Source organism: Pyxicephalus adspersus, chromosome 2, assembly GCF_032062135.1.
Source record: "Pyxicephalus adspersus chromosome 2, UCB_Pads_2.0, whole genome shotgun sequence".
Lineage (NCBI taxonomy): Eukaryota > Metazoa > Chordata > Amphibia > Anura > Pyxicephalidae > Pyxicephalus > Pyxicephalus adspersus.
The window spans coordinates 131,389,682-131,414,309 of record NC_092859.1 but is presented as its reverse complement, the minus strand read 5'-3'; the positions used below and the strand labels follow the sequence as shown (position 1 = coordinate 131,414,309).

The 24,628-nt window shown below is 36.5% G+C and overlaps 2 protein-coding genes across 3 annotated transcripts in view; one reads left to right on the top strand and one right to left on the bottom strand.

The window, feature by feature from the left end:
* Nucleotides 1-15,918, bottom strand: part of FGF7 (fibroblast growth factor 7) — a 36,530-nt gene extending 20,612 nt beyond the window's left edge. Inside the window, exons 1-2 of one of the 2 annotated variants that reach the window (XM_072402409.1) lie at nt 15,851-15,918; nt 14,566-15,147 (exon numbers count right to left, since the gene is read on the bottom strand). In XM_072402409.1, the coding sequence (XP_072258510.1) occupies nt 14,566-14,851 (286 nt within the window). In that variant the 5' untranslated portion in view covers nt 14,852-15,147; nt 15,851-15,918. Of the gene's footprint in view, nt 1-14,565; nt 15,148-15,632; nt 15,829-15,850 lie in introns of those variants that run through there. The other variant, XM_072402408.1, reaches the window with a different exon arrangement.
* The window catches only part of FAM227B (family with sequence similarity 227 member B), a gene marked incomplete at its 5' end in the record, with an annotated part of 149,187 nt that overhangs the window by 35,606 nt on the left and 88,953 nt on the right, over nt 1-24,628 (top strand).

The following is a 24,628-nucleotide window of genomic DNA, read 5'->3' as shown; positions in this document are numbered from 1 at the left end:
AAACATTTATTAACAAATAGCAAAATACTTTTAGGAAATCCATTCCAGGTTTGCTGGATCACCCAGCTTTACTGATGAAAGTGTTTCATCTTTTCCAGCCTTGGAGAGCTTTAATAAATCAGGCCCAATATATGTACTATATAGGTTCTAATTGTATTCAATACATTTTACATGTATGCTCTTAACTAATGGTAATGAAAAATGGTTTGGTTTAAATTCACTTTAGTATTCCCAACAATTTGCTCAAGGTATTCTTCAAGTTGGTTATAAATGAAGCTAGAGAACTTTATGAGAAACTTACTCTATAAATGGGTTGGCGAATACCTACTTTCTAGTGCTCTGGAATCTGCTGTTGCCTCCATATTACGGATTGGTTGGTTTATGTGTTTTCTCATAAGCTCTTCAAAACACTTTATAAGCCCATCAGCTCTACCATCTCTTCCAGGGGCCTTGCCATTTTTTTGTTTTTAATCACCTGTACAATTTCTTCATATATTAGTTTCTCTATAGTCACATTACCGGCCTCATCTTCCGTTTATTCTTTCCAAATCATAGGAAATTATTTTATGAAATTCATTCCAGTTTTGCTGGAACACCCAGTTTTACCCATAATAGCCTATTGTGAAGACTTTTAATAAATCAGCTCTCTGTGTTTAAATCTGGCTTTTACAAGGTAGTGATCAGAGTCACAATTTGCACTTCTGTATGATCATACATCTTGTATGCAGATTGCCCACCTTTTAATACTGGAAAACGTGATCTATTTCATTACTTTCATTTGTGCCAGTGATAATTCATATACCTTTGAAGATAGCCCTCTGAGGAAAAGCCATACTGCCACACATCATAATTAATGTGCAGGTAATTTTTTACCAATAACTTTTGTATCAGTTCGAAAATGCAAATCAGTCATTATATTTTGACTCTATTCGGTTGATAAAGTGTTTTCAAGCTTGCTCTAAAATCTTTCAGTTCCAGTTTGGTCCATCAAATTTAGAAAAAGAAAACTTTTTTGTTTATCAAATAGAAAAAACTGACCTGTATGGCCAACCCTAATCATTTTGAGTTTGCTTGATCTATTTTCTTTTTACATATTTTCTTATATTCCATAAAACTTTCAACAAATGAAACCGTTCCCCTTAACATCATACTTTGAATACTAAACTGAAATATTGAGCATGTAGGTTTAACCCTAAGGTTTAAATGTACATTTTCACTTTAGTTCCAAAACCAATATTTTCATAACGAGTAAATCCATCTGTGTTTAAATTTACATTGTCTGTTATTACTGCTCCAGAGATCTACCAGCTTAATCATTGTGCACGTTCTATCTCCCACTGTAACCAATGTTATCTTAATTTTTTTAAGCCAGACAAGGTAGTCTGGCTCCCACACTAAATTTGGTTTTAAGTGGGAATTTGGTAGAAACTAGCTAAATAAGATAATTAAATTACCTCACTGATATTTAGCATGGTTAACAATTTGTATCTTGTAGGGATTTCAAAAAGACTGTTGCATTGATTTTTTAATAATGATGTAACCACGTGGTTTTAACATTCTGAATTGTGACTCCTGTTTTTCTTTTTTGAAGCGGGGGTTGAGGTGGGGGTCGGGAAACCAGGAAAAAAACATAATGAAAAGATATAAAACCTGCTTATAGGTTGACATCACAAACAGAAGTGTCAGATATACAGCAAGAATACAGGGTGTATTTTGCTTTAAATCCCCTGGTGCAGTATGCCTAATTATATATGGATGCTCAGGAGGACATGTTGGTGAAACAGGACAACCCTTGTGCCAATACATTATTTGTAAACAGATTTATGAACAAGACCAGAGAAACAGATGTATCTGCCAATTTTTGCAGCAGAGGCTACAACATAAGTGATCTAAAAAATTTACAGCATTAAGTGGAAAAAGTCGCAAAAAAGTGTTTAAGCAAACATTTGAAATGCCGAAAATACTGTCACTATCACCACTCACGATTGGGTGTGAAGTGTGCAGGGATTTCTTTTCTCTAAGGACCCATTCACACTTTGTTTTTGACAGAAGCATTCCCAATAAAATAAAAAAAACACTAAATGGCATGTTGGTACACAATATATTATTACACAGTATTTAGATAGTGCCGACATATTACGTAACGCTTTACAAAGTCCATAGTCATGTCACTAACTCTCCCCCCACAATTTAATGTCCCTACCATAGTCATGTCTTTATTAAACTCTAAGGTCATTTTTCTTTTTTTAGGGGTGGGAACAAATTAAACCAAACTGCATGTTTTTGTGGGAGGAAATCCCGGAGGAAACCAACGCAAACATGGGGAGAGCCTGCAAACTCCATGCAGAAAGTGTCCCAGCCGAGATTTAAACCTGGGACTCAGCGCTTACCACTGAGCCACCGTGCTGCCCAATACATCATTTAAACGCACAATAACTCGTAATGTAATAATATAAAAGTGGGAATTAAAATTATTGTCCTAGGTTTTGGGGATATTTTAAATAATGTTAATAGTATTTTCCTCATTTTTAAAAGTTCTTCCAGATAATAGACGGATTCTCACAACTTTTATCCTTTAGGCAATGTGCCTTATTAAAGCTGTCCAAATCTGGAGAAGGTCAAATTCATGATATTGTCAAGATTGACATATTTTAAGAATAGATCTACTTTTGTTTACAGGATCATACATGTATTTTGACTTTATCAAGAAAGGGTATATCACTGGCTACTCATTTTCTGTGTGCTGCAGGAGCATTTAGCTATGTTATTTTCTCCAGCTGCAAAAAGGTTTGGCAAAAAAATCTGAAGCAAAAAAAAGTGAAACTAAAGTTGGATCAGGAAGGGAATTATTGCAGAAAGGGGCAGGCAATGTCTCTTCTGCAATAAACATTTATATCTGCCTGATTGCTCAGTTGAAAATTGGTTGCCAGGTTCCCCTGCACTCCTGGCTTTCCCCGCGCTTCTGGGACTGAATGAACTTCCACGTGCTTTCGCTAGAGGTATGTCATACTGGCCTGGCCAATCAAGATTAGAACATTACATCCAGGAAGAGAAGAAGGAAGAAGATGGTAATGCCCTGTGACGGAACAGACACAGGTCAATAAAGTGGAGTATCTGCTTTAATGGGCCTGATTTATTAAAGCTCTCCAAGGCTGGGGAGGATACACTTTCACTAGTGAAGATGGGTGATCCAGCAAACCTGGAATTAATTTCATTAAAGTAATTTATTTGCAAGCAAATATTTTAAATCCTGGACCAGATCCATTCCAGATTTTCTGGATCACACAGCTTCACTGTAAAGTGTATCCTTTACAGACTCTGAGAACTTCAGTAAATCAGACCCAATGTGTTCAAATTGTATCACTTTTAATGGATCATTTAGATAAGTATGCATGGTAATTATAGAGAAAGGTTTACTAATCTATTCTGAAGTACTGTTCTGAAATTAGTCTGTTAATATTTTATTATGTTTTTGGCATGCTTTCAGGCAAAATATATTATAATGTAGTGATCCTCTTTTTTACAGGGGAAACAAACACAAAGATATTGTACATTTCTCCTAGTTTAGTACATTTGAAGCAAAAATTAGATATCCTGCTGCTGTTCTCAGGAAGTAAAGTGCCCAAAGACTAAAGTACATCTGACACCAACTGTTTTCTAAATGACTAAATTCAGTAACATTCTGTCAGACTGTTCCTTTAAAATGTTAATTACATACAATTTAATGAACCTTCTACTAAAACTATATACTAGTTACTTCAAAGAGATGCACTTGCCCTAAGATGTGTAAGAAAAAGGGACCTAAATTACTTGGGTAAAACATGACAAGAATTGTGTATAACGTGAGTTTTACCATGAGGATACACTCACGTAAAACACGTAAAACTATATACGTTTAGTTTCGTGAACTTTAAACTAGCAGCTTGTGCTAGGCATATTCTGGTGCATTTACCTACCCTAGTGCTCTGCTGTTACAATCCCTGCTGCCCCCTCAAGGGCATTGCCAACAACCATTTAACATACATATATATATTATAACGCAATATATAAACTATTATGATCAGTACTTGGTCACACTGCTAAGCAATCGCCATGCGGCTGCTTTCAAGTCAGGCAACTGACATTTTTAAACTTTCTTTGGATAGAGTGGCAAAGATTAGGACACCTGCAAAACTCTCAAACAATAAAATGAAGAGAAATATAAATATTTTTCCTTAGTATAGAATGGAAATACTAGAACCACTGGTGGATTTTTTTTTTCTGCTGTCACAGTTCCCTAACTTCTGTCTGATGTTTTCAGCAGGAGAAGATGTGAAGGTAAAACTTCCAAACAGGCCCTGATTTGTAGTAAAAACCTGGTAGACATTGTCAGTGTGAGGCTACCTAAGCACGTCAGATGATTCTCGTCTTATAATCGCCTTAGGTCTAGTATTGGATGAGAATCTGGCATGTGCACATCGCTCGTCCGACGTTGTTCATGGATTTGTCCTGGCGGATCCACAAACGATAAAAATACAAAGTGAGGGGGAGAGAGCACAGCGGGGTGCTGCTTCATTGTTCTTCCTCCTCCCCTCTCTATACAGTAGAATGGTGCTGTATGTACAGCTCTTGTTCATGTATCTTTCAGATCATTTTATGCATCTTTCTAATCTTTCACAATCCTTTCCAACGACAAAAGTCTGAAATATGCATACAATTATTGAATGTAAATCTGAAACAGACCTGTACTGGGAGATATGTAGAGTGTTGTTGATGAGCTCTTTCTAAAAATGCTAGTTTGCTGGTTATCATGCTGATCCTCTGGTGGTAATCCTTTTTGAGACTCAAATTTTGTATGCAAAAAGTGAAGTCAGAATTAATCAGTACTACTTATTCTAAGTAACTCAAAGTCAAAGGATCACTTTATAAAGAGCAGTGGCAATGAAAGCCTACTTTCAGGTTTCCTTTAATTTACAATGCAGATGTTTTATTAAATGTATTTCAAAGTCCTTGTCCTAAAACACCTTTAAAGGTAGATGTAATATCAATTGCCTTAATGCCATGATTAATGGTTACAATTTTTCATGATCTTTTGATCCCATGAGGAAGGGTAACATTTACAAAAGCTGCCTTGCCTGAAGCATCATGAAATACAATTATCCCATACTTGCTATGTCCCTCCCTTGCAAACAAAGGAAGACAAAAAGTAGGCATTAAAATCGTAGCCAGGAACTGACAACATGCTAAGTTCTCATCACTCCCCAGCCCAAATACAAATAAAATGTCTGGAAATCTCTGTAATAATTGACGTAAAGTAATAGCATGAGACACCTCGCAGGAACCTATACTTTTACAGTACCTTTTGTATGCCTTGATTTGTATTCTTTGACAACAATCTGAGTTACATAGTGTCATGACAAGATTGGTGTTTTATTTCAGCTAATGTTAAGAATCCCTTTATATACACATATATACACACCCACTCACATACATACATTTTATAATTGAATGTCAAACAACCTGATTGTAGTAGACCAGCCTGTATTAACTTTTTTAAGATGGAGAAACCCTCATAACAACTTTAAGGTCTACAGGGAACCCCTTCTCTAATTACTAAATCACAGCTTAACTTACATTAGCATAGTAGTTAGTGGGGAAGAAAGCCATTCACACAGCTAGGTCATGGGAAGCATGCCATCCTTACAGATAGCCAAAAAGATCATTGGAGTCACTTTAACTGACCTGGGAATCACAAATTGCTCATTGCTAGAGGAACCCCTAACAATCTTTAGAGGAACCCACCTAGGTTCCACAGAACTGCAGTAGTCTAAAAGTGACAAAAGGACAAAACTGCAATGCTGTTAGTAACTCTAAAGAAAACACTTTTGGTAATATATAAAAACAAAATAATAAAGCAAAAGATATGAAATTGAAAAAGGAAAGACCTAGGACTTTTTTCATATGGACGATTATGGAGGCATCTAGTCCACGGTTTCTAAAATCAAAGTCATTAATGGTATGCAGCAAATGGTATGTGGTGTCTGGCTGACCTAGATAATTGATCTAGGACGTAAACGGAGAATTCTCAAGCAAAAAAGGGCATAAGAAACACTAAAAATCAAAAAACTAAAAATTACTAAACGCCAAAAATTTTAAACTGTTTTGAAGTTATTTCTTTTTTCTTTCCTTTCTTTTTATAGCCTCATAAAGCCACATACATATATGGCTCAATTTTTGTTTTTTAATGGTCCTTTTTTAAAGGTGTTTTTAAATAGAAATTTGGTTAATCTGTAAACATATTCTGATCTGCAGGAATACTTCTGTGCAAAACCTCCGCCAGTGATCTCTTCAAATAAGGGTCAGTATGGGGGAAATACTTTATTGTTACTGAAAAGACAGGTAACAATAACTACCTTTGTTTTTTCTAAAAATAGGCAACCACAAATATTCTTGTCACCTTACCTGATCCCATGCACAGCACGACCTTTGCTCCTTGATTTGCCCTGACAGGTATGGCAGTGGCACATGCAGATGGGCACTTCAGCCTGAATGAATGTCATGCCGGTAGGTGGGGCCAACTTAAAGGGCCAGGGGTTATATAAGCCTCTGTTGTGCTAGTGCTAGTGCTTGTTGCTCTTACTTTGCACCAGCCACTTAGAGTTTAAGATCCTCCCTAGATTGTGCCTTGTCTGTACCTCACCCTGACATTGTGCCTGGATGCCGACACCTTCTTGTCTGCTGCCTACCCTAATCTTTCACTTAGATACTAATGGTGCCTTGCCTGTGGTATATTTAGTGTCCACTGCCTAAACACAGAAGCCTACTTCCACTGGCACTCTGTCTGGTGGGGTGACCTTGGAGGGCCATGACCCGGTGTCACCTTGCAGCAAAAAGTCTAGTAATCACTAGTCAAAAAAATGAAGGGGACACTGTAATCACATATCAGATCTCAATGAATGAAATATTCAAGTTGAAAATCTTTATTGATATAGGTGGTGTAATTCATTGGGAACGAAAATCTCCTCCTTTACCTGGATCAGTGAGCTCCTAGGCAGTCTTAGGTTAGGTTTGTGTTAGGAACTCTAGGAAGTCAGATGCATAGATGTATAATGTCCCAAATGGCCTGTATAAGATTCAGGTCTGGGGAAAATCAATGCCTTTGTCATCCAGGAGCTACACACTCCATCCACATGGGACTAGGCTATTTATTGTACAGCACTGCGTAATATGTTGGTGCTATATAAATCCTGTTTAATAATATTAATAACAATAATAATTGTCATGCACCAGTAAGAGCTCAGGCCCCATTGCACCAACTAAAGGTCATACATTGGATCTAAAAATTGCATCCCGATGCCTAAAAGCAGTCAGGGTACCATTGACTAGCATATGGAAATCCATGGGGCGCATCAAGGATATACTCAAACCAGACCATCACTGATCCACTGACACATGCCTGCTGGATGATATTGCAGCCAGTATAATGTTTGTTATGATGTCCAAGACACTTTATATCTTACATGTACTTAGTGTGACCCAGCTCTCAACTGAATGTGAATGTGACAACAGCTAACCTGCCAATTCTGGTGTTTCCTGGCAAAATCCAGTCATACAGCATGGGGCCAGGCTGTGAACACTGGTTCTATTACAGGGCATTGAACTCATCTGCCACTTTTTGTAGTCTGTTTCTGACAGTTTGGTCAAAAACATGCAAATGACCAGGCACACTGGAGGTCTACCTTTAGGGCTCTGGCAGTGCTCCTCCTGTTACTCACCCAAAGACTGCTAAATTGGTGCCCTTATATGGCCCTGTCCAGCTTTGCTCCTGTAAATATGCATCTCCTAGTATCTCCTCCCTGCATTTGAGACTGTACTGGGTGATACAGCAAACTCTCTTGTGACAGCACATTTGCAATTGACATCCAGAAGGATCTGGACTACCTGTGCAAACTGAACAAAATTAAAGACGGAAGTAAAATTAGTCAAGAAGAATAAGGACAAAGAAGTGATCTGTAGTAAAAGCATTGCCACTTTGGTGTTGGGTTGCTGTTGCCCCTTCTGTCCATGTCTTGTTGCTTTTATTGGCACAAAAGCACTTGAAATCGATTCACAATCATCTATGCTTCCTAGCTGAACAGTTTATATCCCAGAAGTTCAATTGACTAGGTGTTATCCCATGTTGTTTCTGTGTTCCTTTATGCAAATAAATGCTAGGAAAAGTTCTCTATCTGTACAATAATCTCATACATGATTGGGTATTTTAAAATATAACTAAAGGCAAAACTTTCTTTTTTTAATATTAGAAAAAAATGCAGAAAGAGATGTAACCACTGACAGGTTTATATTACAGTCTTTCCTTAATGAAATTTCACTCTAATTGTCCTGGGTCCAATGACACAAGGATTGAAATTGAGGGTAAAATCAACCTCCTACAGTGGATGCACTTTTTTTATGACTCCCATAAACTGTAAAGAAAGTCTCTATAGGACAAGAAGTAAAGAGATACTTCAGCAATGGCTAACAATGGCTAACAGCGGTTTTAACATCCCCTTCGAAAGGACAAAAAAATTAATTTAAAGTTATTAAGTGCATATCACTCTCCAAAGTGAACACGTACACTTTCCGAAGTGAGCATTCACTTTTCTAGCCTCTGTTCCTTTATTAAATTACTGCATAATGTCAGTCAGTTTAAAAAGTTAGCTCTTTTCTAATTATATCAAGACGTCAGAATTTAGGTAATTTTGCAAGGCTTCATTTATCATATGCTGCTTGCTTGAAAATTAGTTCAGGTGCATATAAATCCAGATGTTTCCCTGTAAACAAAGTCAGGCAGCACTGATAAATATTATGCCAGTCTAAAGGCATAGAGTATACAAAAAGAAACTCTCAGATCTATACCTCTAGTTTTATTTTTGGTCAGGCTTTGTTTATAATATGTTTAATCTGGAACTTTATGTGCCTGATAAAGTTGCTTTTTAAAATGAACATGTTTTAAAACGTACTAACAATAGCAGATTAAAATGTAAAAGAAGAACTTCAAGCAATTATTTAAAACCCCCTTAGTGTTGTTTGCATTACTTCAAACACCAAAAAATACATTTTCATCTACTTAAATTATCTAAAATTATCTTTATACTGAGTTGCTAAACTCCTGAAAGCTGCAATCAGGCTTGAAATGAAAGTGCTGCTTAGAAATACAACAAAAGTTTTTTTGATGTTGCTGCATGGGAAATTCCAAAGAATATGTCTAGGTTTTACTCTAACTTGACATGTTCATTGTAGGCATCTCAAACCTTGCTGCAGTTGTCTGTGAAAATATTCTGTGCGTCATTTAGAGCTCTTTTATAACAAAAATTGGGTATTATTTAAAATAAAAGCCAAAGGTTATATTGTATATGCCTTACAAAAATTAAATGCAGTATGTCAACTAAATACAGAGAGTTAACCATAGCTCAATTTTCAATTTAAATGCAGATTTTTTTGCAACGTGGAATACCCATAACACAGTGCATACTTTTGTGTTACACCATCAATAAAGCATTAACTGTGGTTAACAATTAGTATTGTAGGTACACAGGTTTGCTTTGTGGTCCCCGGTATTGTTTCAGGTCTGTAGGTTTTTCAGGTCAGTACTCTTTTGTCAGTCTGTCTTTACCTGTGGCTCACTTATTTTGTGTTTTTGGCTTTTTGAACACTCCCAATATAGGGACATTTGTCTACGTTATTGTGTTCTGATTCTTCCATTTTATCTTTTGCTTTGACATTTGGGCCAGGCTCATAGGTCCTTTATATTTTGATGTGACCTATTTTGAGTGTGGCTTCTGTTCCTGTTTGTTTGTCAGTATTGCTTCCAGCTTCTGATCCTGTCTGTATGTTCCTCCTGGTCACAACTCTGTCTTTTCCAGTCTGTCTGCTATGTCAAGGCATTCTGTTCTGTTTGTCTGTGAAAAGTTCTTTAGGTGGGCAAAATTTTGAGTCCATCCATATTTTTGATGACTCTGCCAAAGAAAAGATATGTCTGGTCTCTGCATCCAAGTGAGAGATATTTACCTTTAGCTGCTATTGTTGTATAGTCCTTTATGTTTCCCCAGTTATTGTACCTGCTCTTCTGTGTGGCTGCTTTTCTTAGATTGATGTTCCTGCCGTGCCTAGATTTCTTCTGTGCTTCTGTCATAAAGACCCTTCCTGAAACCTCTTCCTGACACAGCAAGCAGCCCTTTGCTAATGAGTTATTTTGTGTGTATGTTCGTCAGTATTTCAGATGGTTTTCATTACACTTAACATGTCAAATGCATATGTTTATTTTGAATTAAACCTGTTCATGAACAATCACTAAAAGATAGTAATTATGTTTCTGAGCCTTTTATACACACGTGGGTTCAAGTAAGAATACACTAGGCCAGCCACCAACATTTTGTATTTACATGTTCATTTGCAAAAAAGTTAAACCACTAAAATCTTTCTGACCTGTAAGCAGATTAACGTAATGGTTTGTTGCTTTTAAAAGTTGTTTTGTATGATGGACTGGTTTTTTGCTCCCGAATCATTAAATTTTACACGGTAAATATTAGTTTTATGGGTGATTGATTACTTATCCTATTCATTAAAGATGTATTCTGTTAGTTTTTGTTTTCAGATTTATTAAATAATTCAGCTACTTTTTTTTTTAATTTCGTTTTTCTGAATCAACATTAAGTAATTTAGGGTTAAATTGAACAGAACACCCAGAAATATTGTGGAGTTTGTCAAGAAATATCTTGCTGGCTGATAACTACAAAGCAAAACATATTTAAATACTTGGAAGTAAGAGCTCCTCATGGCCAACCCTTAGTAAACTTGATAAAAATATGTCAGTAAATTCCTCATTTTCCTATTAAGAATTTAGGTGCGTATTTATTAAAGTTCTGGATAAAAAAAGGAAAATGTGCATTTCTTAAATATTAGAAACTGTTTATTATGAGATTTTTTTATTTTAAATTATAAAACAAGAAGACTATTCTCCAGTGTGGTTGTAGTTACTGTATCTCTTTATTTTTTTCAAGATCAGTGCTCTATTTTCAGAATATGATTCTGTTTGATTTTGGTCAAATGCTATTTGACATATTATAACCATCATTTGATAAGTTGCATTGTGTTCCAACTAAAACTGCAATTCGATATGCTTGATCTAGGGGCTATGCACGTTGATATGCCCAATTTGACATCCTGCACCAGTAAAAATACTGCCAGTGGGCCATTCCACAAAGTTTTGATCTATCTGTATTTATCTGTTTTTGACCCCCCCTCTCTCTTAGGCTTGGCCCATTTTGTACCGAGAATGACCAGTGTTGATATCCAATTCACATGTTGGCCAGATTTTCTGCAAGCTTTTCATTGAGCTTTGTATCCATGTATATTCTATGAAAGGACTTTTTCAGCTTCGGTGACCAAAGGGAACAATCACTGATCAGTGTGTTAGATTTTCCAACAAATTTGGAAATAACTGTGAATGTTATTGATTTTGCCCTTCAAGTGCTTGGTAACTTTTAGGAATGAAGACATACATTCCCCAGTTTTCTGAGTTGATGTTGAACTCCCATAATGTCACCAAGTAAGTGTCCATTGTAGGATTAAAGAATAGTCAATAACTGGCCAATGGCTGACTGATCATTTTTAGTTGCTAATGGGCAAAAACAAGGATAGGCTAAACTGTACCAAAGGTTGGTATTAGTTAGGTTGGTAGCATATAAAGGTACTGATTATTATTTAAACAATAGTACACCTAAGAAAAAAAGAGTTTAACTCAAAGCGAGCTTTGTTTTTTTTTAAACAAAAAAACCTCTAAATAAAAATATGATCCAATGTACTTTAAGTAGGAACAAAAGCAGGTAAAGTATACACTGAGAACAATGTGTAGGAATAAACTTACTTTTACAGATAAAACAGAGGAATAAAGTCACCAAAATTACTAGTGATTTTGTAAATGAGATAGGCAATAAAGGTATACCTTATTGTTCTTTTTTGAAAGAGGTTGAAAGAAGCTGAAGTTACAAAATCCATAAGTTATGCTACCTCTTTTTGTCACTCTTCTTTACTTACAGGCATCGTAAAAGAGCACAATTAGAAATTAATTACAAGGAGATTCTGTCTGAAGCTTTTAATTAGGTCACCTATTAAGCACTTTTAAGGTTTAAAGGATATCTTTGCCTTAGGCACCTAACCTTCAGATCTTAACACATATCCCAGTCACTTGTTTCCATTGTCAGTGGTAATAAATAAGCACATACCTTTGAGAATAGCTTTCAGACTGGTATTGAAGTAGAATTGTAATACATACATTATTATTATTAAACAGGATTTATATAGCGCCAACATATTACGCAGCGCTGTACATTAAATAGGGATTGCAAATGACAGACCAATACAGACAGTGATACAGGAGGAGAGGACCCTGCCCCGAAGAGCTTACAATCTAGTAGGTGGGGGATAATACCATATTGCTTAGTATATTGATAGCAAAGACTGTTGACATTTAATAGAATGTTGAGTTGGACTAGTGTTTGTTCACAAAACATTGTCTTTACCCACAGGTTACTCTAAATTGCAATTCTCATTAGCAAGATCAAATCTAAGTTCTCACCACATCAACTAATTAGTATCTTACCCAGCAGTCTAGTCAGAACACAACTAATATGGAGTAAATACCTCAGTTAGGTAAAAAAGTATATATGAAAACAAAATATCTACACAAAAAGTGCAAAAAGTATATTTTTTCTACTTACGGTCACCGTAAGGTTATATGGTTAAACATTGACAGAGATATAAATGACATAATCTGTGTGTGTCTAAATTTGTCATTAAATATGTTTGCAATTTACCATAACCATAAATCCTAGCATTCCGAATTTTCCACCACCTCAACCATCATACTCAATAAAGTTCCAAATACTAAAACATAGCTTAGATTTTCTGACCGAAGCAATTACAAATGAATTGTGAATGTCATTCATTTAAATGCTGAGACTTTACTATAGATCCTAGAATTATATCAAATACACCCGCATGGTTTGCAGTCTATTGGTATTAGCACTAAATCCCATCTGGCAAACAGCTCCAGGTTGTGACAACCAAGTCCTGGAATAAAGAAAGCAACAATGCCAATTTGACAGCAGAATCAGAGTAGTAGGGTAACACAGTTTGTGTTGGTTATGTCTTTAAAACCATAACTTTTCCTTTCTACCTTCTTGTCAAGTATCAGAATAACGATAAAACAACATTGAAAGAAACCCCACATCCTACATACATGTTTATTGCTACGGGAACACAGATTTGAATGTATCTAATAGACTGATATTTAATGACTGTTGGGACTATTCCTGAAACTTGAGCTTTTATCAGTGCACAGTGCAGTGTTTGTGACCAACACTCTCTAGTGTGGTTCTTTAAGTGTGACTGTGGATGATCAATTAACTAGAAAATAGTTTTTCTGAAAGGTTTATTGTGTGTGTATATTTGTGTCCATACATTTTTATTGGACTCATAAAGAAATCCTTACATTTTCAATTTTCAACCTAATCATAGTGTTATATAGTATGGTATAGTTTGACAAAAACATTAACTAATAGTTGTTGCAAGACACATGCCTACATTTAATTTCACATACCTACATACCTCCCTGTCTACATTGTACTATCCAGAAAAATATTATTGTAATTCTGATGAATAATCCCTATAATACAATACAAAACAACTAGTATGAACTAGCCATTAATGGTTCCTTCTTACACTTATTCTTTATTTATAAAAACTAATCCGTGATTCTTCTTAGATGTATTGTGCTTTTACTAATTTGCCTATTCTATTCATTATTTGGTATCCTTCTGTAATGTATTTTTTTTGGGAAATTTGTGGCTTAACGGAGACAACATAATCTTCAAAATAGTATTAATAAAACCATTTAGCATCATTACTCGTCCTGACAGTTGCAATAGACTAGAATCCACCTGTCAACTTCCTTTACTCACAGAGCACTCGTTTACTGCAGTTGTTTTCTCCACCAACAACTGTGAATGACTTTGCCCTATTATATGATTTTTTTTTCTTGTTGCATTCAAATTCTATTGTTAGCAAGCTCCATAGTCAATTTCCACATCCATCTTGATCGACTTTTCAGATGTCTACTCACTTAATACCATTTTATCCTTCTGACATACCACTTTCTCAAGTACATCTTTCACAAATTGCACACAGCATGAAATCTATTGGAGAGATTTTCATTCTGACTCATATAAATATTCTTACTGTGTTGAGTCACTTATCAGCACAAGCTGCAGTTAACTAATGGTTACCAGATTTAAAGTCAGAATTAGCAAAGTTATTGCAACCAGTCTGCAGTACATTGGCTAAAATGATACATCTGTAAATCAATGCCAAATGTCTGTCCATGGGAATAGAACACAAGCCTGATTTATCTTGGATTATGCACATAATGTAGGGTGGATCAAGACCAGCATCACAGTATCATTATATAATTATGTTCATTCATTGTCAATGTATTTGCAGGCATTCTTAGAGCAATAGGTAATTAAACATGAGACGTTTACTTACTGTAGCTGTTGTTTGGGTCCTGTGTACCCTTCACATTACCACGTTTATCAATCCACAGATACCACTGCGTTCGACAAAAAAGTTTTCTTATTCTAACATCCCCACCCTCCATATAATCATAACTTCTGGTATGCCGCTCAGGGCTGGAGCAGTTCACATTTGCAGCCATTTGCTCTGGAGTCATGTCATTACAGGCTAGTGAAAGTGTGCCTAGTAAAAAGATAATGTAAAGATATGGTATGTAGAGCAAAGTTGGCAGGATCCAAGTTAGTATCCATTTGCGCATTATAGTGCAGTGCTCTGGGTTTTCATGAACATCATAATGAAACGTAAATCTCCAGTTAATCTTTCTTTTTAGGTCCAGGACCTGAATGCTGTCTTGTTAATGTGGTTAATGCAGAAGAAATGACTCGGGATATTTCCAGGCTTGAAATATATGATCTTGTGGTTTTGCCATAAACCTTGGATGCCTTTTTGCGCTTCTGTCACTCTAGTATCCTCAGAAGATCCAAATAGGGTGATCTTGGAAGTTGTAATATTGAAGGCTATTCACATTTAAACTTGAATACAATTGCAACAGACCTGCAAAGACATCATAAAGTTTATATCCAACATCTGCAATATTACGCTTGACAGCTAGTACAGTGTCTGGGTTTAGATGATGACTACTATTTTCTACAAGTCTTTTTTAATCTCACATGCCTAAAAATATCTGCTTTGCAGTTTAAGAGTACCCAATACTTAATATGTTTAAGTGATTAAGAGCTATGGTAAACAACTGGTTAAATTGTTCTTAAATGATTCCTAAATGTAGGCATTGACAGAATAGTGAAACACAGTGAGCAGACACTGTTTTAGAAGCATGTCTTATGGACAGCAGCATGCTGAGCTGTCAGAAAATACTAGACTACTAATACACTCTGTTCCAGAGGCATTCACGTAGAAGACCTCCTAAAACTGGTAACAGCTGTCAGCTAAACGAACACCTATCTCCCAGAAAGCAAAAGTAAAATAAAAACTACAGAACTAGTACACCAGTTGTTCTCTAAAATGCAGAAGAAACTTACTTGCTCTTGAAGATAACAGCTGGATATGCCTGTATTCCATCTCTGTTGCCTGCTCTTTGCAACATGAGATTCTGTAGCAGCAAACTATTTCTCAACCCAGAAAAACTCCAGCACAATCCTAATTGTTTCCATAAATCAACACGCAAGAGGGGTCTTCTGTGTGTGTGTGAGTGTGTGTGTGTTGAGCCTGTTGTTGTTCAATGCTTTTCGATAAATACCTTTTGCTGACCTCACTTGGAAGCAATTAGATCTAACCACTCAGCAGCTGAAAGCACGAACAAGAAAGTTGAGTGAATCTCAGTGATCATCAGAGGGAGCTATGAGCATGTTTTATGCTCACTTTACAAGGAGGGAGCTTCAGCAGCTTTCTGGGAAGGCAGATTAAAGTAGGCTTGAAAATATCATGAGATACATACTTAAAGAAAACAAAAGAATTTTTATAACATCAGTCAAAACTTGTCAGAGATTTTAAAGTCTTTCAACATTGTTATCAATTAACCTCTAATTTCTCCACATTGTTTTGTATCTCCATTTGCATATATAGATATATAGTTATTACTAAAAATTATGTTAGATTATCCAGACAGATAGAGGAGAGACGGAATGTACAGTGCAGTTTTTAGAATGTTTACATTTATTTAACCTTTACTGCATATGAATCCTTGTAGCCATATGTATTGTTTGTTATTGATAGCCTAATTTATCCTTGTCTATATTTAAAGACTGCACATGGAGTGTGGAATTATAATTAGAGTAGTTGTAGAAGTTTCAGAGATTAAGAACATTCCCTGGGTAAACCTGGTTCAAATCACAGTATCAGCTCTTCCTGTGTTTCTGTTTGTCATTGCACGTAGTAGCATCTCTGCAAGTAAACTGAGATTGCAGGTTACATAAGAAAAAAGTTTATTATAGCAATATACATACTAAAGTTTGGGTACTAAACTTTTTTTTTATTCCTTTCCGGTTTTTTTCGTACAGCCAACCATTTACATTCTTAAATGAATAATACATATATCGTTACAGAGTTTGTTTAATGTATTTATAGAGCATTTTTAACTTCCTGATATTATTTATATACCTCCTAAATTCCTAAACTGGAAAACTATTCAAAGCAAAACAGCATGTTTTTAGGATTATTAAAAGGAAGTTCAAGACTGAAAACTTTTTTATTTCCCCTTCTAGCATTTTAAGCAGTATTATTATGTTTTTATGATTTGGTACAGAAACGAAAATACAATAATTATTATTATTATTATTATTATTAAGGTGTATGATTTATATTTAAGATTCATTGTGGATTTTCAAATTAGTATGTTTATGCATCATTTGAAGTAATAATCCATGTTGTCTTGGTAAGCATAAATACCCACTAATTAAAATACAACAGGACCTAAACTATTTCTAATTATAAACCTTCTACATATAAAGCCTATACATAATGACAAGAGCCAGCAGACACAGCTCTTGAAAACTCCCACAGTTCTTGTCTATGCAACTTGATATAGACAAAGGATAGCAACCAGTGGTTTGTAGAATTTTCCAAGAACCTTTCATGACTGTTTTAGTTAATTGCTGGGTCACCTTTTGTCTGTCTTCAACTAAAGATGTTGGGAGAATGATATTGATCTTTATGGGTAGGTATACAACCTTACTGATGCTTGTCTCATAATTACATCACTCTTTCAATGTATTCGTCTGTTCAGTAAAATGTATTAAGACCTTGTGTACAACCTACTCATTCATACCACCAACTATTTATTTATGCAGTAACAAAGTAACAGTGAGATTACACTTTGGTTGTCAAAGTGCCACATTAACAAAGGCGATGCTAGACAGGTTAAATGCTCCTTTTATTTTGTGTGTAAGGTGAAAGATGCAGAAGCTAAACTGTTCGCATTTCCTCTTTGAGCCAAACCCCCTTCATTTTTCATTTCTCTGTTTTCCCAATTCACAAGCAGTCACCCAAGTCACCTGGACCACCCAGGTCAAAACTGTTCTTGCAAAGGGCTCCTTGAAACAAACTATGATGATAGGTTAAGGCATTGAAAGTAGACACAAACACATTCACTTTGCGTTGCTTTGTTAATATAACATGAGATACTGTATACCCTTTTTTAACCCATACAGTTTTACAAAAGCTGTGTTGTTAAAATGCTTGTGTGTGTATCAAAGGACTGCAAGCAGCAGATATGGTTCTTTAACACTGTGGAAGGTGCGCAAACTTGCTGACAAATCATATCGGTGCAAGTGAGAGTTTTTACACTTCTAACATCTGCTTATAAGTCTTTTATTTAACAATTTCCTTGGTCTACACCAAAACTCTTGGTAGTTTCCAATTGCAGTTGTTATTATTATTCTAATAAATTGGAAACTGAGGCTGATAATATGCAAATCAGCCTTACAACCCATTTTTTCAAACTTGCCTACCCGTCTTCTTCTGTCAATTGAAACTACCACTACACACCACCACTACATATTTCCCATCCTATTGTGTGTGAAATTCCCTCACCTACTAGATTGTAAGCTCTTCGGGGCAGGGTCCTCTCCTCCTGTATCACTGTCTGTATTAGTCTGTCATTTGCATTCCCTATTTATTGTACAGTGCTGCGTAATATGTTGGCGCTATATAAATCCTGTTTAATAATAATAATAATAATAATAATTGCTATTAGTGTGAGCCACAGTGCATCTAGGTCTGCTCCCACTCTTGACAATTATTACACACAATAGGCAAAATTATTACAATAAATCTGATGAGATTTCTTGGCACAGAAACATGGCAATAAAAAAAAAAATCAACCTTTGAATAGTTTAGTGATAAGAGTAGTTGTCCCCATGTAAAAAATTCATCATTCTTGCTTTCCAGTGAAAACTGTCAAATATAAAGTTCTCCCTCACATTTTTTGAGTCCAACAAAAAGTCCAACAGTACTCACAAAATAGGAGATTGTACCTTGTGCCTATAGTGTGCAGTTTCATTGGATTACCTATACTCTTTGTGTATACAATCCTAATATGTACATATGCTGTAGCAGTTCTGCAGTGTGTAAATATTACTGTGCAGTTCATTATGCACTAGAGATTTACCACTTAGTTTTGCAAACTCTGACTGACCTGTCAAACACACCTATTTCTTTCATTGTAGTAAAGTGGTGTGTGAACAAGCCTGTGGTGAAGAAAGTGGCCTTTACTTATGTCATGACAGTACAGAGCACCATAACCATTGACTAAAAAGCAACATTTTCTGCAGTGGTGGCTCTTGGTCCAGAAAGTTAGGGGGATGCAAGGTGGGCACATGGGGGCACAACAATCAAACGAAATATGCAGTGTATAGTACATTTTTGTAACTGTACAAACAAACCATACATTGCAAACCCAATGTTTTACACAAGAAAAAAACATTCCTAATTTCCCATTAATACCATATGCTTACACAGTATACCAGAGCCTACCTTAAAAATGTTTAAATCAATGTGGGGGCTGAACACAGGCTATAACAGGTGAAGACTTGGCTTGATACAGTATGGTTAGTAGCAAAGATTTGGCTTGATACAAGCTGATAATGGCAAAGGCTTGGTGGGAGAAATGGTGATGTGGGCAATGACTTTGCTAGAGGAGGACTGATAGTGGAAAGGAGGCAGGAAAATTCTTTGCTGGAGGCAAGTTTGATCCAGCCAAGTATTTGACAACCTTGGCCTTCTTTAAATCAAGTCTTTGCCTGCCTCAGCCTGTCATATACAGATTACAGGCAGATAGGTAGATAATGGCAAACATTTGGATAGATGCAGACTGATGTAGGCAAAGACTTGGCTAGATACAGACTGATGCTGGTGAATAGCCAGTTATAGCAAAACAGTTATAATCCTTTGATAAATATTTGCAAATATATCAACTGCTTTGTCTTATTTAACTATTTGCAGTTTTCAATAAGGGTAAGAGCAACCAGGCTGCCTAATTTCTCAATAACCATTGTTACAAGGATAATTTAAATGATTTTCAGCTTACTAAAAGTATGTCCAGCAAATGTAACAAGATTAGGTGCAATACATTATAGTTACTACAATTCAAAAAAAAGCATCTTGAAATTGAGTCAGGTAAGTATAGAGACCAAGTATAGTGATCATTGGGAAATATGAGCAAGCTAAAGAGAATGAGGAGGAGGGTTCCAGGGAGTGGGGGCAGTTCTAGAAAAGTGTTGGAATTGTGCATGTGATGAGGTTATTAGTGAGCAAATCATTAGTAGGTTACTGTAGGAGAGAAGAGAGCGGCAAGGGGTTGAATTTGATTTTAAGGAAGGATGATCCCAATAGAAGCCACTGTTGAGAACTGCAAAGAACGGCAGCAGAGAAGGAGTGGTGGGAAGGATGGATAAGTCTGACTGCAGCATTCATAGATTGTAGAGGAGGGAGTCGGGTTAGTGAAATACCAGAGAGGAGGATGTTACAGTAGTCCAGCCAAGAGATGATAAGAGTTTGTACAGGGATTTTAGCGGTATCTGGGACAGGTAGGATGGCTGACTCTTTCTTAGTGATGCTGCATTTTGACTAAACCAGTTCTGTTGGCTGAAATTGAACCTTGGGAAGGTGATGCCCACTGACTGAAACTGAACTTCTGCTTGCTGATACCTACTGAGTGGTGATTCTGGGTCTGAGCTGGCTGAGACATTCTTTTGCCTTCCACCACAAGCCCTGGATGTCCCACTCCCAGAATCCATGTAGTGAGCTTCCCAGACTGAGTAGTGGCTGACAGGCCATGATTCACAGTAGTGGCTGCAGGCTGCTACTACCAGTGGGTCCTGGTTTTAAAACCACACAATAAGCCCTGTGTTTTCCACTCCCAGTTAGAGTGCCAGTAATACGCCTCCCAAACTAATGTAATGTAATCTAACTGGCTGACTGCTTGACTTTCACTTGAGTAATGGCTGTCACTGACCAAGAGATATCCTGTGCCTACAACCATAACACAGGCCCTGTTTTTCCACTCCCAGTCAGAGTTCCAGTTATAAATCTCATAGACTGAAACTGTGTTTAGTCCAGCTATGTCTCCCAGTCTGGGTTTCAAGGTTCATCTCCCTGGTGTTTGCATATTACAGCAGATGGGAGGGAGAGCATTAGGCATAGGGGTAAGTTTGACCAAAGAGTAAAGGGAAAGTAAAAAAAGGAGCAAGTATGGGAAGCAACAGAAAGAGTGTGTGGGTACATAAAGCAGTGTTGCCAACCTTTGTAAATTCACAAATTATAGACAACATGGATAGCCAGTTGGTTAATATAAGTCTGTGTTCTGTTTCTGGCACCCCCATCATCTTCCTTCTCATTTTGATCTTCAGCTATCTTTATTGGCTGGGACAGAAAGGTTACTCAAATGTGTGGGAGATTGTTCAATCCCAGCTCTACAAGGGAAGCTGGCAAAGCTCAATTAATTTTGACAGCTGATATGGCATTCAGGCAGGTAAAGATTTCTTACTGCCCTAAAGCCCTGGCACATTTTAAAAGTGTAGCTTTAGTTTCACTTTAAGTGCTGTGTTTGTTAAGTTTGAGTTCCTAGATATTTGTTTGTTTGGTTTTAGCATCCTAACAGTGTTGCCAACCATCTGTAAAGATAGGAATAATGACAGCTGCCTATGAAGTTAAAAGTAGCATTTGAGCTTGGGTTGTCTATGAGTAGGCAGAAAAATGTGTGACTCTTCATCACATCCATCTTTATAAGTCAGTGAATATTTCTGATTTGGTGTCTGCTCTGCACTGCATAAAAGCCCAGGACTCCAGTTCCTGGCTGCACAAATTCTATCTGATCCTGTGTTTATTCAGTTGGCCGTGAAAGCTGAACTTATTTGCTAGCTACATTACCTTTAGAGTGTCTAATTGTTATAAGATCTAACCAAATACTTGCAAAGAAGAACTCCCTTACATGCTGTTTTCTAAAAGTGATTTGGGTGAGACTGTCCAACCTGTCCAATGACTGTCATTTTTTTACAGCTGACTGAATATATATATATATATATATATATATTACTGGAAGGGTACTGAGTACGAGTATTAACACCTAGAACATAAAGAGCCTGATTTGTTAAAGCTCTCCATGGCTGGAGAGAATACACTCATCAGTGAAGCCTGGGTAATCCAGCAAACCTAAAATGGATTTCTTCAAAGTCATTTGCTATTTCCTAGCAAATGTTTTAAATCCTGGACCAGATCCATTCCACATTTGCTGGATCACCCAACTTCACTGATGAAAGTGTATCCTCTCCAGCCTTGGAGAGCTTTAATAAATCAGGCCCAAAGTGTCAAGTATGCAAAAGACTTCGGTGTCTGCGTCTATCATCATCTATCAGACTTTACATAGACCCTACTGACATCTCTATTGTAGTAACACATGCTGGGATGCATACTTGTTGTGCAGAATTTTTGGCCTCTTTTCCATAGAGAATTAGAAATTAGGTTGTCAATCCTGACATGATGGGAAAATATCTAGGGTGTAAACTTTGGGGTAAAGAGGTTAACTCAAACAAGCCAATCTAAAATTTTGACTTTTATTATAATATTTAATACCATCTTACCACTTTACTTTTTACACTTAATCTCGAGCTAGTAGGGATTTTCTTTATTCTTTAAATTTCTTTTTCTAAAAACCATGTATTAGTGTGCATTTTGTAGATAGGACTGCCTATTTTCCCTGCAATTTAAGTTCTTTTTCCCTTTTCAAAAGTCAGCACGGAACCTGAGGTAAAAGTTCAGGCAACCTATTGAATAGAAAACAACATCCTTGCACTTGGGGTTTACAGTTTTTTTAAGAAGCTTGTGAGCAATAATGCTAAGGATATAGTTTATAACACAATCATTTCTGGCTTGCCACAGATAGCTATTTACCACTGGTATTGGACATGCATGATTTTCTAGAATATATAAATAACATTTACATCCTTCTTCCTAAACTACCCATTTATTTTGATGGTAATATTGGTTAAAGCCCCCAACTGAAAGGTGAGAAACTTACTTACTAAGGACAGGTAAGATTGCCAGATAACAGCACCTTTAGAGCTATTTAAGAACATAAATATTCATTACAGCTTCCTCTAATGGAGAGGTAATTATTAAGATCATTGAAATGTTTTACTTCAAAGAAGGGCAACAACATAATCTGACATATACATTTAATTCAAAAACTCTAATTGAGTTACACTCTTTTTGTTGCTATTTTTGCCTTAAGCACAAATAATACGACTTAGAATGTATACAGATATGACAACTTTCCTAGACATGCATCCTGCCTTAGTCTAAAATTCTGTTACTGAGCCAAATGCAAGCTGAAAAGAATTATTGTGCGCACACAGAGACAACATAGAATTCCAAACCACAGTTTACAACTTTCAAAAAGAATTATGTTTTGCAAAGGTAATGAACAGTAAGATTTGCAAATTGACTTTGATGGGAGAATTGTGATGGTCAGAAGTTGAAATATACATCAGAAAATATAAATGGCTCCTCTAGAACTCTTGAAAACAATACATTTAATTAGCATGACTATGATACTAAATAGCGTTCAAAAATCTCTTTCCCTCTGCAGCACATACCAGTTTAATTAAGGTGTTTAATGAACCTCGTTGATGAATGTAGTGGCTGTGGCTGCATCTACCTTGAAACAAAAAATATAGAGATGACATCATAAACTCACAAGTATGGTTTTCAGCAAGATTCACATTATTTTGCTAAATATTTATGATAAGAAACTTTTACAAGATTAAAAAGTGATTTAGTGATTTGATAGTATATACTTGCTGATTACCCTGCACAACAACAATTTTCTACTGGGGAATAACACGTGATTTACATGATCACGTACAGATTTTAAGTTATAGGCCAGTTCAAATGGTCAGTAGTTGGGTAATGTATTTTTACATGGGAACAATATAACAGTTGGAGCTACCACTATGCCTTCTGCCGCCTCAGCTGAATCACGCCCCCTGGTGGCATGCATGTTCCAGCAGCGTCTGGGCAAGTCAGTGAGCTGACATCAGAAATAAGTATATAAGGGGAGATGGACCAAGGGCTTGTCTCTAGTGCAAAACCATCTTATTGGATAGTACAGCTTGGCTGTAGTGACTCTGCTTTGAGCTAAAGATGGGTAGGCGCAGCTGTGTTATTAAACCAGACAATTTTTGTTACATTTTTGGCAAATATACCCCGTGTCATCAACGCAAGAACCTAACTAAAAGGGTGAGATTTGCTTACAAGTATTACTTTGGATGTGAAATTGGAGATCAGGATAAAAGCTGGGCACCTTCTATCTGCTGTCAGGTATGTTACGTTGGCCTAACACAATAGTTGAATGGGAAAAGGAAAAAAATGTCTTTTGCTGTGCCTATGGTTTGGCATGTGTCAAAAGACCATCACTCGGACTGCTACTTCTTTATGATTAAAATTGCTGGGTTTTCGAAGAAGACTGAGTCAAAAATTGTCTATCCTGATTGTGAATTTGCTCTGAATCCAGTTTCACATGATGCAGGGAATCCAGTGCCAGTCCCTCCTACATCTGTTGTTACTGACAGTGACATGTCAGATGAGGAACAGGAGGATGATGTTGATTTTAATGAATGTTATGAACTCCAATTTTAAGAGGGTAAGCCACATTTTATAGGGCAATCAGATTTAGGCAATCTAGTAACGGACCTGTTATTGTCAAAAGAGAAGTCTGAACTGTCTGGACTCCTCCAGAATAAAGGAGTGGAATTTGCTACAAAACGACAACTTCACACTTTTGTGATAGTCACACAAAGTTTGCAGGTTATTACAAGCTGGAAAACAACATTTACTTCTGTTCAGCGTGAGTGGTCTCATGATGGAGTTAGGTTGCGAATACATACAAGAGCAGTGAACATTGTTCATAAACTCGAGCAAAGCAAGTTTGAAAGCTGTATTGCTGCATAAAGGTAACAAAAAAACCTTCTGTTCCTCTTGCTCATGCCGAGGGAGTGAAAGAGACATATGAATCCTTGGAGGT